Consider the following 13653-nt stretch of genomic DNA (forward strand, 5'->3'; position numbering starts at 1 on the left):
TGAGGTGGAAAACCTGGCCTCGCGACTGTAAACCAATCTCACTGCTGCTTTAGGAATAACTTCTGGGCACATGTTTCTGTGAAAAAGAGTTAAAAGTTGAAGGCCTGATCCCTGCCTCTGCTTGCTGGGGTAGTCGAGAGCTGGAGACCTGGTGCTCTCTGAGGATGGGCTGAACCCAAGCTGCTTCAGTGTGTTGGTGGCCACTGGCTTGGGGTGTTTCTCTTTCTTCCCGCTGAGTGTGGGCTGGGCCTCTTGTGTCAGCTGGGCACTGTGGCAGCATTTGCTGCCCCACCACATGCCCTTGCCTGGGCTGCGTTTTCAGCCAGACGTTGTACTGAAGTTGAGGTCTCCTTGCCACTGGCAGCAGTGCTGTGACTCAGCCCAGACCTCTCCTGAGTTGCAGTGGTGGCAGCAGCCTTGGCATCGCTGATTGGGGCTGAGGTTTCTGGTGCTGTGGGGTAGCCTGGCCCCCTCTGTGCTGAGGATCCAGCCTCCAGGGAGCAGTGAGCCTGGGAGAAAGCTTCCAGCCTTATCTGCCCCGCAGTGTTCCTTTGAATTAGTCAATGCTAGCAGAGCCCTTGAGTAAGTTCTTCCTACCCATGTTCTTCTGGCAGGCTATGAGCTCCTCTTCCAGCCAGAAGTGGTCCGGATATACATCTCCCTCCTAAAAGAAAGCAAGACTCCAGCCATCCTAGAGGCTTCGGCAGGAGCCATTCAGAACCTGTGTGCTGGCAGCTGGACGGTGAGCGTCTCATAGAGCTGGCCATGTCCAGCTTCATCTGTGTTGCAGGGAAAGGGGTCTTGGGGAGCAGGGAGCATCACCCGTGGGGTACCAGCAGAGCTGTAGATGGCCAAGGCTCCGCTGTTTCAGGTTGTTCACTTTGTGCATGGGTCACTACCTGAGAAGATGCTGTTCAGCAGCATGGTTCAGGTGTGAACCAGGTTTCTCCTGTGCCGTTAAGGGCTCTGTGCTCCCTGCCAGCTGTGCCTTCCCAAGGGCCTCCTGCCTGTGTCCCTGCCTGCAGCCAGCTCCCTGCTGTTCTTGCCGCTCCGTAGGGTGTGGGCAGGGGTCGAAGGTTTGGGGCTGTTCTGTAGCCCTTTGACCTGCATTCCCTTGGTGTGTATGGAAGGACCACATGGGATGTCTCACCTGCCTGGCCTGCAGGGGAGCCTTGGGGTAGGAAAGGGACCGCTGCAGCCGGTCTCACTGCGGGTGAAGCCAGGACGCTGGATTCCCAGGATGAGGGTGGGTGGTAGGGCTCCCAGTGGTGCTTCAGCCCCGGGAGCAGGGACTATGCCTGCCGGGTCACACATGCTCTGCCTTTCGCCTGCAGTACGGCCGGTACATCCGCTCAGCGCTGCGCCAGGAGAAGGGACTCTCTGCCATCGCCGACCTCCTGACCCACGACAGCGAGCGAGTGGTGAAAGCAGCGTCCGGAGCCCTGCGCAACCTGGCTGTTGACTTGCGTAACAAAGAGCTGATAGGTGAGGGCTGTGGAGGAGAGGATCATCGTGCTCTCTGTATCCATTTGGGTTAGGCAGGAACTTTCTCCTGATCTTGGCAGCCAAGGAACTGTGTGAGCATAGCATTGGCCCAGCATCTGTCAGCTGCTCCTCTCCCAGAGTAGCGTGTGCTGAGCTCCGCTGAGAGGGACATCAAAACTGGTCACCAGTCCCTGATCCTTCTGCCTTACAGTCCTCTTCTTTGCTTGCTCATGCCTCGCTCTTTTCCCTTCCCAGGTAAACATGCCATCCCCAACCTAGTGAAGAACCTGCCTGGAGGCCAGCAGACCCCAGCCAAAAACCTCTCTGAGGACACAGTGGTGTCAATCCTCAACACAGTCAATGAAGTAATTGTAGACAACCTTGAGGCTGCCAAGAAGCTGCGGGAAACACAGGGTATTGAGAAGTTGGTGCTGATCAACAAATCTGGGTAGGCCGTGATCAAAGGATAATGCAAGGGGCAGGGAGGGGCATCTCCAGGAGCTTCCTGGAGACCATGGGTGTCTCCAAACATCTCTTCCTCTGCCTCTTTTAGGAACCGCTCAGAGAGAGAAGTCCGAGCAGCCGCTCTAGTCTTGCAGACAGTTTGGGGATATAAAGAGCTGCGGAAGCCACTTGAGAAGGAAGGCTGGAAGAAGTCAGATTTCCAGGTATGGGGGTGGGGGAATGGGGATGCCCTGTTGTGGCTGGGATAGTAGATGGGGTCCTGCAGCAGGGAGAAGGGTGTTCCTGGAGCTCAGCGGTATTGGATTTCAGCTCTTGCCTTGCTGGCAGGATTGGAGACCCTTCAGGGTGTCCCCTCTGCTGTTTCTCAGTGAATGGCCAGCAGGAAGTTTCTACCAAGGAAGGAACACTCTGTAAAGCTTTAAGCCCTTTGTCCCACACATAAGCGTGCAGATCTACAGGCAGGAAAGTTTGCAGCACTAAGAGCCACTGTGGAGATGCTGAAGAGCAAGGTTCTCCAGGGCTCGGTTTCTTTCCCGAAAGCTGGGACTGTCCTTGCTGCTTAGGGGCAGGGTGCTGCCCGGACCCAGTCCAGGCAGGCCACCCCCACTAACGTGGGTGCAGCTGTGGGCTCTGGAGCACTCTCTGGTTGCTTCAAGCCCTTTGCTTGGGGGCTGTGGGAGGGTTCCTGGGTCTGTCCTGGTGTTGGGGGCTGGAGGGATGGGATGTGCTGATGAGGAAGGAATGCGTGGGCCAGGATGTGAGTGGTCACTGTCTGATGCTCCAGGTGAACCTGAGCAATGTCTCTCGGACCCAGGGAGGCAACTCATTTGATGACAGCACCTTGCCTCTCATCGACAGGAACCAAAAATCCGGTATGTGCCTGCCCTTCAGCACCTCTCCCCACTGTCATCCTTCCACCTGGTGTGTACCCAGAACAGCTGGCCACTGTCCCCTCCCTGCTCTTCAGCCCTGGCTTTCTTGGTGGCCACAGCTGGTCACACAAGACCATTAGTTTGGGCTTTAGGTGGCTTCTCAGGGCTAGAAGTGATGCATGCAGTTAGCATAGGTCCTGCAGCGTCCTTGGGTCAACTGTGCTGGGTCTGGGCTCCTCTAGCTGGGGTAGGCAGTGGTTCCTCTGCTGCCTGTGACTGCAGGGGCTGTGTCTGATCTACTGCTCTCCCATGCTTGCAGACAAGAAATCCTCCCGGGAGGAGATCCAGATGAGCAACATGGGACCAGGTAGGAGAGGGACTGGAATGGGAGCATCTTGCCTCCTTGGTATGCTGGGCAGGGGCAGAGCTCAAATTCAGATGGCAATGATGTTGCCTCCCATGGAGGTGACATGACTGACTGTCCCCTTTCCTGCTCCAGACAACTATTCCACACTCAATGAGAGGGACCACAGCAGGACACTGGACCGATCTGGTGACCTCGGAGATATGGAGCCAGTGAAGGCAGCACCATTGATGGTGAGCAGCTCTTCCTAATGAGGAAAGAGTGAGTGGGACTGGGGTGCAGGAGGTGTGACACATAGTTGTCCTGGCTGGCAGGAGGAGGGGAGAGCTGGGCTCCCACAGCTAACACCCCACCCTTCTATCACCCCTACTAACCCCTGTGTGTCTGCAGCAGGAAGAGGGGCAGGAATCACCACCTGAGGTAGAGGAGGTGGAGGAGGAGAACGCTGTGTGTTCCCCTGTGTCGGTATGTCCCGCAGTGTCCTGCCCAATCTGAACAGTGGTGACAGATCCTGCTCTGCTGTTAGGGGTGCTTTGGCCAAACAAATTCTGATCTGATTGCTGCTGCCTGCAATCGCTGCCCTATCCATCGGGGCCATGATCATGCTGCCTCTGCTCACTTGATTACTGGGCGTGCTAATGCCTCTCCCTCTCTCTCCACAGCAGAAGATCTAGCTGACATCCCCACCTCCACTCAGTTTGGGTTGATAATATATATTATATATAAATATATATATAACTCTTTGTGGTGGAATGGACCGACTTTTACCTTGTCTTATTCCTGGATTTTTTGCTGGACTGTTTGTGCCAACTAGCCAGCCAAATGACTGGGCCTGGTCCCCCAGGGGCAACCTGGGCCACTCTGCCTCCTCTAGACCGCTGCACCTCCCCGTTCTGGGACACCTCGACCAATAACTTCCTCCCTGTCCTCCGCCACCTCCTTCCTCCAGAGAGTAAAACCCTGCTGCCTGACTGCCGGATCAACCGGTGTGGATGCTGCAAAAGGACTAGAGATCTCTGCCTTGACCAGGAGCTGCCTTCTCTCTCACGTCTTCCCTCTGCTCGGGGACGTCTGCAGGGACAGAGACTGGGACCTCACTTGGCGCCTTTTTTGTCTTTTGTTTTGTTGCCTATAGGATATATTTTTGTGCAGGATCACTCTTCAACCGGGGCTGTGGGGGACAAAGGAGCATCCCCTCCCTGGTGGTGGTGGGACCAGGATGAGGGGGGCTGGAGTCACGGGGGGGGTGAGGGGAAGGAAAAAACAGCAATAACTTCTCTTGCTTTACTCTAAGTGAGGCTTTGTGGGGGGCATGGGAAGGAGCGGATCTGGTTCTAGATCCTGCGGAGGGGTCTGGATGGGGTGGCTGGTCCCCACCCAGTGACTGTGTGAGGAGGGATCCTTACGTGCAGAGGATGGTCAGCGCAGGGGGCTTGGGATGTGCCTCCCCAAGTGGGAGGCGATGGGTCCCTGTGGGAGGAGGAGATGCAGCAGGGCTTTGGGGAGAGGCAGGCTTCTAGGGGCACGCTATGAGCCAGGTGTGAGGACCAGGATCCCCCCCTCTCACCCCCGTGCACCAGCTGCCTCCGGAGACTTTCTCTTGACATGTGCCTTTCTTTTGCCACTGTGAAATAGCTCTCTGAATTGTACTGTCTGGCTTCTTTGCTGGGGAAAGGGTGTTTCCCAGGCTTCTGGCAGGGCTGAGCTCTTCCTTTCCCCACTGGGAGCCTTAACTGTCTGAAGTGGGGCTGGAAGCCTGTTTTTTGGGGGGATCCCAGCACACCTTAGTGCTGTGGTGTTCTGCGGAGCCCTTGGGCTCCCTGTGCAACTGGAAGCCTGGGTAGGAGGCTGCAAACTGGAGCAGGAGCCCTCCCCAGTCTGGCACTCCTGAAAAGGGGAGCAGGGAGGCTGTGGTAGGCAGAACTGGTGCCTTGCTCCTGCCTGCTGCTCTGCCCAGAAGCACCTCTCTGCTCTGCCTGAGCCCTCCCTGGCTCCAGCCCCACCTCAGCTCTGTTTGGTTTTGTTCTGGGGTCTAACTCTTCTCTCTTCCTTTAAATATGTAAAACACTAATTCTTTTTCTTAATTTTTAATTCCAAATGAACCAAAAAAAAAAAAAGCTTCCCTCTTCTCTCCTCCCCTCCCCTGGTTCTCCTGGGCCACCTCTGCCCTGGCAGGGAGTGGGGCTAGGGAGGAGGGGAGCGAGGAGCAACAAGCCATTCCTTGTCTGATTCCTGTGCACACTCTTGTAACGCTTTTAAAACAAAATGATTTTTTTTATATAAATAAAGTTTTTAAAGTGTGTCTGTGTGCCTTCTACCTAAGGCTGCCACCTTGGTCTTTGTAGCTTTGCAGTTGGGCCTAAGCATGTTTTCTGGGGTCAGGGCTGTGCTCAGTGTGTGGCTCCAAAAGGTGCCGCTTTGTGATAAACCCTTTCTTGGGCTGGAGTGATGTGTTGTCCTCTTTCGAGGTTTGTTTTTTTTGTGTGTGTGCGTGTGGTTTCCACACAATGCCCCTTCCCCTGGTGCTTGGGGCTGCTCAGGAGGTAGGGGAGAGCCCTCCCTCTCCCGAGCACGGGGGCTTCCTGCTGGGATACCTTGCCGTGACCCCTGTGGAGTGGGGCTAGGCTGTAAACAGGTGCATCCTTTCCTGGGGAATACTGGAGCCAGGCTGAAACACCCTGTGGGCTCACTTTGCTTTCAGCCATGTGTGCATGTGAAAATAAATACAGAAAGAAGTTCTGTAACTTTGTGGAAATACCTCGTTAGAAGTAGCTTTCTGGCTTCTGCTTCAAACCAGCTCTTTCTGAAGCTGTGTTGCTGTTGGAAAGACTTCACTGGGGCACAGAGCAGCACTTTTTGCTCTGTGGTGGCAGGATGTGGGCTTGTGGTGATGAGGGCTGGGGTGGTGCTGGCGTCCTGCACAGCGCTGCCGGTGCTCAAACTGCTCTGCCAGGGAGGCTGGGGCTGCTCTGCTCTGGGTTATGGGGGAACGGCAGCTGAGGCAGTTGCCCCTGGCTTTTCCTGGGAGATGGGGACCTGGTACACCTGTGGTGCTGTGGAGCATCAGCGGATGTGCCTGGCTATGAGGCCCTCCAGCCCTCCCAGCTTGCCTTGCATCCTTGTCCCCCAAAGCCACCAGCGAGGGGAGCAGAGGTAGGGCTAGATGTTTTATTGCTTCAGGTCGACAGACGTTGGTGGGTGGAAGAATACGAGGTGCGTTCAGCTCAGCCGGACGGTGCTGGGGCCAGGCGGGAAGGGTGGCTGGGGGCTCAGAGGAAGAGCTTGTCGTGGCAAGCCTGGCAGTACATCTTGTTGCCGCGCTCGCGGAAGGTGCCTTTCCGCAGCTGCCCCAGGCAGTAGGCGCAGATGAAGTGCTCGGGGTGGTACTTGCGCCCTGCAGCTGTGATGCAGCGGCCGGTGACCGGGTGGCCGCAGCCGTGGCAGATGCTGCCCTGCCGCTGGTGGAAGTGCAGCTCGCAGTAGGGCCGACCCTCCAGCTCGTAGAAGGAGCCCCCGGCGAAGCCGCTCAGGCACTCCTGGGTGGAAGAAGACGGGGAAGGCTGGCACAGCCTCGGGAACACGCTCGCCCCTGGGTCCCCGCTGGGCACTCACCGCGCAGACGAAGCACTCGGGGTGCCAGACGCCGTGCAGAGCCGTCAGGTAATCGTCTGTCACAGGGCGCTCGCAGCCCTGGCACTTCGGGGCAAACATGGCCAGGAAGTCCTGGCGGCAGTACGGCTTCCCGCTGTGCTCGTGGAAAGCTGCGGGGAGGGCGCTGGGGTGGGCACCCGCCTGGGGGAGGCTGGCGGCGGGGGCCGGGTGGGCGGCAAGGGGCAGACCAAGGGGGAACGCGGGGTGAGGCAAGGGTGGGCTGTGGAGGGGGGGTTACCCGGGCTGGGGGCAGTGGGCGTGAGGGCAGGGCTATGGCAGGGCACACCCAGAGCGGGGGCGACGGGGGCAGTACCCCCACAGCCTTCCCCGGGACGTACCGTCGTCTCCAAACACCTTCCCACAGTGGGCGCAGAAGAAGTGCTCGGGGTGCCAGGTCTGGTCCAGGGCTGTGAGGACTTTCTGCAGGAAGACACAAGGTGAAGGTGGCTGGTGGCGGGGGCTGGCAGGGGAGGCTGGGGGTGGGGGTGGGGGGGGCGCTTACCTCGCGGATGGGGCCAGCACAGTAGGCGCAGCGGGGGGAAAAGGCCTGGTGGTAGTCATCCTCGCAGTATGCCCGCCCACCCCGCTCAAAGAAGGCCTGGCCCCCCAGCTCCTGCCCGCAGCGGGCACAGGTGAAGTGCTCAGGGTGCCAGGTTTTGCCCAGGGCTGTAAGCACCTGCGGGGGGTGGGGGGGTGGGGGGCTGCAGTGAGAGCAGCTCCCAGGGATGCTGCGAGCAGAGGGAAGAGGGGTGCTAGGATGGAGGCACGGGGGCTCACCCTGCCGGAGATGGGCTTGTGGCAGGCGGTGCAGACGCCAGCGGGGGTGGCTGCGATTCCCAGCTCCTGCAGGTCCCGCGTGAGGCTGCCCAGCATATTGTCCAGCAGGGACTTGGGCTCCGCCGGCACCCCGGCTCCCTGCCCCACAGCCACTAGCTGCCAGGAGGGAGGGTGGTGAGGGCTGGGTGGGGTCCAGCCCCCCCCCAGTCTCCTTTCCCACAGGAAGGAGGCTCACCTTGCTCTGCATGTGGCCCAGGTCAGCCAGGAGCTCGTCCAGCTGCTGGGCAGCTGCTGTGGGTGGGGGCGACGGCAGCAGCGGCTGTGGGACCGGTATGGGGCTGTCGGGCATGGCAGAGAGTGAGGGATGCTGCCACTTCCAGCCCGTCGGCCGGACGGTGCCTGGACCGGGAGTCCTCCACCCCCGTGGGTTGCTGCCCTTTCTCCACAGGCCGCAGTAGGGGCAGGGGACCTCCCTGGGGATGTGCTGGCAGGGGTGGCCATGTGTGGCAGGGAGGGGTCTGCTAGAAGCCTAGCCCTCACGCCAGCAATGCTGCAGGGATGCAAGATGCAACCCCCCTGCCCCAGCTCATGGGAGGACCTGTTATTTGGGGGGACGTGTGGGAGGCCAGGTGACCCCAGAGGACGAGTCCAAGCCATAGAAATGGTAGCCCCAGATGATTTTGCCCTCCCGCGGCTACGTCTTACCTGTATGCTGCCTTCAAATCCTCTCTCTGAGGCTGAGCCTGAGGTGGCAGCTGCGCCTGGAAGGACAAAACCTTGCAGCCCAAAACCCGCAGGCTGCTGCCCTGGCACCCTTTGCTGCCTGCCCAGTGCCACCACCCCTGTCCCTTGCTGAGCAGGGTCTCAGCTGCCAGCCCCACCGTGTTGAGGTGTTACCTTCAGGGCTGCCGAGGCAACCGGCTGCTGGCCGCAGGGGGCTGAGGGCCTGGCTGCGACAGGATCCTGCTTGCAGGAGCTGGGCACCTGCGGCACACAGTCCTTGGGGGCTGGGCGAGAGCTCTGCTCCAGTTCTGCCAGCAGAGCATCTGCATGGAGAGACCCAGGTTGGGTGCCCCAGCCGCTGGCTGCCCCCCTGCCTGTGCACCCCCCAAGCAGTCATATGCCGCTCCTGAAATCTCAGAAGCAAAAGCAGCAGCACAGCAGCTTCTGCCAGCCAGGTGCCAGGGCCCCAAGGGGCTGTGGTGGCCCTGAGCACCCTCACCCCAACCCCCATCCCCAGTGCAGGATGTGCCCACTGCGCTGCGCAGCCTTCCTGGAGCATGGGGGACCGCTGGCAACAGGGGTCCTGCTTCCCCTGCACATCATTTCTGGCTTACAAAGAAACATCCACCAGCCCTCCTGTTCGTCCTAGCATGAGCCCTGGCACAAGAGAGCTAAGCCTCCATCCTTCCTGTGCACCCAGAGCAGCATGTCCCGCAGGGGCGGCGTGTCCCACAGGGCCGGCAAAGCGCTTTCACCTTCCACTTTTACCTCGCTACTTTGGCCGTCCCTCGACATCTTCCTGCCCTTGCAGCGGCACCAGGAGATGGAGGGATGCCCCTCCGTCCCCCAGTGCAGCTGCTTTCCTGACCCCGTCTCCCCCAGCCCAGGCCAGGGGTGACTCCCAGCACCCTCGGACACCGTGCCACACCCTTGGGCTGCTGGGCACCATTGTGTGCAGCCAGGATTGCATCGCTGCTGCGGCCCATTTCCTGCCTTCAAGCGCTCTCCATTTTTGGCTGAGCACTTGCTCAGCCACCTGCGCCCCGTTTGCCCCCTGAGCTATGGCAGAGGGGAGGTACAGCAGGCAGTATGGTTCCCCTGCTGTCCCCTCTGCAGCATCCCCACCTGACCTTGAGGAAGACAAAGGACGAGGCTCCCCCAAGTCATGGAAGGCATGATCCAGCACCCAGCCTGGCTCTGGGTGGGGGTGGCTTACCTAAATCCTCCATCCTGCCTCAGCACAGGGTCCCCGCGGCCGGGGAGCTGGGGCAGCGCCTGCAGGGCAGCGAGCGGGCAGACTGGGCTGTGCGGGCTTTCAGTTCCGCTCTCCAGCCTCGCCTCCGCCCCCAGGGCTGGGGTTTGTCGCTTGAGGTTCTTCCTTTGCGGGTTGCGTGCTGTGCACCACGTGTGAAAGGCAGCAGGCGGAATGCGGTGGCAAAGGCTGGGGCAAGGGGGACCGAGAGCAGCCCTGGGTTGGGGCCGGAGAGGGAAGAAACTGGCCAGCAGGTTTTCCAGGGAGCTCCTGACTCATAAAACCAGCCAAGCTCCTTGGACTTCTCAGCTGGAATCCAGAGCGCATGTGTCCTGCAGACCCAGGCCCCTTCCAGAAGCTACCAGCTTCATGTGGCAAGGGATGGCATTGCTGTGCTGGGTGGAAATGCATTTGTGATGGTGTGGTGGAAGCAGGCACAGGACTCACAGTGCTGGCATGCTCTAACACAGCCTTGCCCTTTGGTAGGATGCTTTTGGAACCTCTTTTTGATTTCCAGGTAACAGCAAATCCCTTTGTGTCACTTAGAGCCAGTGTGAGCACAAGGACTTGGCTCACTGCAGCGGCGCAGGCGGCAGTGGCACTGCTGAAGCTGGTGGCTGTGCCACCCTCTCCCTGCGTTGATGCCTTGGCCATTTAAAGGTTTCCCAGAGGTACCACATGTGCGGCTGCTGGGCACAGCTCAGCCCTGACCCTACAGGCATCAGGATACATGCACTTAGCACATCTCCGCCAGCCAGGCACAACACCCAGCAGCAGACCACAGTGCTGTTTTGTGCTGGCAATTTGTGTGATTTACCCACCATTGGAACTTTTCTGCTTCTTCCAAGCAAAACTGTGTCAGTCTCTGAGCTCCCCATGCAGCCGTTTCAGGCAATGAGCCCACGAGCACCTGAATGCATGCCTTGAGGCAGGGGCAACGCAGGCATTTCTGCCAGCAAGGTGAGGTGGCTGGCTGCCTGCCCCCAGGACGCAGGTCCCTCACTGTTGGGAACCATTTGGGAAGACAGACCCACGGGTACTGCCGTTATCCCCAGTGCCTCCACCAATGCCCAACCCCTGTGAGGGGGATCCGGTGACGTTTATGGCTTAGCCTTTAAGCAGAGAAATCTTTTGGCACTACTGAGAGCAGCCAGTGGATATTGGAACAGCTTCAAGGGACTGGTTGGTAATCTGGGCTGGAGGATGAAGTAGAAGCTGCTGCAGCAGGGAGAGGTAAAGAACTGGCATACTTGTTGCACTAGTAGACAGGGGAATAGCAGGAGATGGCAGTGCCATGATGTCTGCAAGAAAAACGTGCCCCACACCTGAGATGTAGACACCTGGAATAACATGGCAGGGGAGCAGGGCACCAAGATGCTCCCCCTGTTCCACCACAACCCTCCAGCTCCATTTTCTCCGCCAGAGCTGCTTTTCCAACCTGCTTTGACAGGGGTTTCCCCCACACTGCTGCTGGCGCCCTCCCCCTTGCTGGTCTATCATCCCACCGCAACACCCCTGCCGCACGCTCGTTAGAGCCAGGTTATTAATCCCTAGATGCCACGTGCAGAGGAGGTGGTGTGTGGCTTGACATGTCCTTTGTGCTTTTGCTTGTTTTTTTGCAGGAGGCATCACCTTGTAGGTGCATGGATGACACCTCAGACACCCTGGCTACTAGCCCAGTGCAAGCTTGCAAGAGTCACCACATCCTTGCTAGGCTCCTGAGTGTGGGCAGCCCTGGGGTTTCAAGGATGCTATAAAAGCCTTGGGAGCAAAAGTTATGAGCCATGCAGCCAGAGCCCACGGCTCCCTGCTCCTTCTGTGGATGCGTGGCACTTCTTGCAATGTCTCTTACGTCTGCCACACCTCCCAAACCGTGGGTATCTGTTTGAACTCACTTCTGTACTCTCTGGCTTTGCCTCTTCTGCCACTCCTCCATTTCATCCCCAGGGAAGAGGCTTGTTCAGAAAAATAACCTATTCCAGATAAAGCCAAATAAGCCTCAGGTGTTTTTCTAGCACTGCTAGGCAAGAGGAGCCCCAGTTCCGAGTGCAGCTTCACGCCTCATGGGGAAAGCTTTCAGGAGATCCTGGAAGAAAGGGTTGCAATCAAGCGCTGCACTGCCTCTGGATACACGATTTGCCACAAAGTGGCCCAGAAGCACAAGAAGTGGCTGCTTCAGAAATATTACTGATCCTGGCAATGGAGAGGATCACCTCAAGGCCATATAAAAGTAAGTGGCATTAAAATGTTCTCTGTGGCAGCAGACCAGCAGGATGCAACCATCCATCAGCACCTGGAAGAGGCTCTGCAGTCAGAACCTGTAAACATCCTCACAGGCAGCCATGAGCTCTGCTGACAACTGGGCTGAGCCTGCGCCTGCCAAGTCCATCCCCTCCGTGGGTCCACTCCCTCCTCTCTGTGGGCCTGCTGAACTCCCGGGTAGTGGGAGCTGCACCCTGCACAGCTGAGGCATGAACGCTTGCTGCACAGGCCACGCTGACGCATTCTTGGCCACCTGTTCTCACACGCTGCTGATCCCATCTGCACTGTCAGAGTGGAATGGGGTTGAATTAAGCCTCTTTGTACCAAGCTGGCAGGCCGAGGTTCACTTAATTACTGACACTCTGTGTTGGTGACAGCTCTTTTGTTATCTGCCCACAGTATGGACATCCAGCAGGGCACCATCTCAAGAAAAGCCACGTGGGACGCTAAGCTGTGAGTCCCATGGTATGTTTTGAGACAAGCAATACTGAGAGCTACCCAAAAGACAAAGTGAGGCACTGCTTGTATCACTCCCTGATGGTTATTTTGAGAGATCATTGTGTCAGACACTTCCCTTTCTGCAAACAACAGAACTTTCCTGTCTGTGAAAGGTTTTGGGTTATTTTTAGACTTCTCAGTGATTTACTCTCCCCCTCCAGTGATAATGTGAGCCCTAGTGTAAACAAGCATCTGGAACTGTAACTTCGCATTACAAAATCTCCCATTGCAAAACACAAGCCTAGCAAATGCAACTGGCTGAGCCACATCCTGATCTGACCCGTAGTTCTGCGCAGTGGTTTCACCAGACTATTTTAACAAGAATTAAGCAACACTCTACCTTGCCTACAAAGGAAAAAGCAATCATGACAGGAACTTGAGAGTAACTTCCCACATTGAGACTCTCTAGTGTGAAATACAATAATTTTATTTAAGAATAAAAGCAAAGTCATTTCATAGCAGAGAATATGGGTTAATGCTGCAGAATAGTTAGTTTGAAAAGTGATGTCAATCAGTTTTCCAGCTAGACAGGTCCTTGGGGAGGGAAAGACTATTTTTAGCTGCTTACAATGCAAACAGCAGTAGCAGACGCTACTTAAATTCTAGCTGAGATTTCCTTCTTGAGAAGAGAAACATTTCAATTGAAAGAAAACTAACAGATTGACATTGGACTGACAAAAAGTAAGGACCAGCCAAACTGTGTCTGGACTGAAAATGAGTCTCAAACCACTCAGGTAACCAATGCTGGAGAAGGTTTGCATATCGCCTTTACAAAATGCTGCTGCTGAGAAAGCACACTGTCACAGCACCTGTGGGAGGCTGGGTCGGCAGCCTATGGCCTTGGTCTGGAACTGACAGAAGGAACCATGTGAGTGTCTCAAATTTTTCTAATTCTTTAACTTTCGTGTTAGGATGTACTTCTCTCCACAGCACAGTGTTTTTGCCAAGAGGAATCAGACCGTATGCAGTTCTCCACAGTAAAAAGCTTTGTTAGAGCACTCTCACGAACCGAGGAATGGAGATTTGGATGCACTCTTGTTTTCTAGCCTTATTTAATAAAGCTTAGGACTTGAAACTCAAAAGCAAGAGGAAATAAAAGGCCGACCGATGGGTATCAGTTTAACAAACATGATTTACCAGCTAAATGCCTCAGGCTCTTTGAACTCCCTTTTATTTTCGCAGCCACGCCGGACCTGCAGGTGGGTGGCATAGGGGGCCATGCCGGCACAGGCCGCCCCGCAGCCCTGCGGGTTGTGGCCCACTCCCAGGCACAGGACGCAACGGTCGTGCTCGTCTGTCACCGA

At 57.1% G+C, this 13653-nt stretch overlaps 2 protein-coding genes across 12 annotated transcripts in view; one reads left to right on the plus strand and one right to left on the minus strand.

Moving 5' to 3' along the window:
- Positions 1 to 5213, plus strand: part of CTNND1 (catenin delta 1) — a 32371-nt gene extending 27158 nt beyond the window's left edge. For 5 of the 8 annotated variants that reach the window (XM_040608385.1, XM_040608391.1, XM_040608384.1 and 2 more), the window contains 8 exons: positions 615 to 742; positions 1335 to 1485; positions 1741 to 1933; positions 2039 to 2153; positions 2735 to 2822; positions 3142 to 3189; positions 3322 to 3419; positions 3577 to 3842. In XM_040608385.1, the coding sequence (XP_040464319.1) occupies positions 615 to 742; positions 1335 to 1485; positions 1741 to 1933; positions 2039 to 2153; positions 2735 to 2822; positions 3142 to 3189; positions 3322 to 3419; positions 3577 to 3681 (926 nt within the window). In that variant the 3' untranslated portion in view covers positions 3682 to 3842. The other 3 variants (XM_040608387.1, XM_040608389.1, XM_040608390.1) reach the window with 3 other exon arrangements.
- A 1127-nt stretch (positions 5214 to 6340) lies between these two features.
- On the minus strand, positions 6341 to 9639 carry LPXN (leupaxin). Of its 4 annotated transcripts, XM_040609742.1 has the most exons (9): positions 9554 to 9639; positions 8512 to 8660; positions 8320 to 8375; positions 7850 to 7952; positions 7615 to 7770; positions 7340 to 7513; positions 7176 to 7257; positions 6799 to 6947; positions 6341 to 6722 (listed from the first exon to the last, which is right to left on the minus strand). In XM_040609742.1, exons 1-9 carry the CDS (start codon positions 9564 to 9566, stop codon positions 6456 to 6458), a joined length of 1149 nt encoding a protein of 382 aa, XP_040465676.1. In that variant the 5' UTR covers positions 9567 to 9639; the 3' UTR covers positions 6341 to 6455. The 4 variants fall into 4 exon arrangements, with proteins under 4 accessions (XP_040465676.1, XP_040465675.1, XP_040465677.1 ...); XM_040609741.1 differs by having other exon boundaries at positions 6341 to 6947; XM_040609743.1 differs by lacking the exon at positions 8512 to 8660 and having other exon boundaries at positions 6341 to 6947; positions 7850 to 7933.
- Between the last annotated feature and the right edge of the window lie 4014 nt (positions 9640 to 13653).

This window comes from Falco naumanni, chromosome 10 (genome assembly GCF_017639655.2).
Source record: "Falco naumanni isolate bFalNau1 chromosome 10, bFalNau1.pat, whole genome shotgun sequence".
NCBI classification, from domain to species: domain Eukaryota; kingdom Metazoa; phylum Chordata; class Aves; order Falconiformes; family Falconidae; genus Falco; species Falco naumanni.

Bases quoted from the DNA above. Each gene is read 5' to 3' on its own strand.
- LPXN (XM_040609741.1), bottom strand. The intron at 7,771-7,849 runs GTGAGCCTCCTT...CCCTCCTGGCAG, and splicing joins TGGGCCACATGCAGAGCAAG to CTAGTGGCTGTGGGGCAGGG. The intron at 7,258-7,339 runs GTAAGCGCCCCC...GTCTTCCTGCAG, and splicing joins GTGCTGGCCCCATCCGCGAG to AAAGTCCTCACAGCCCTGGA.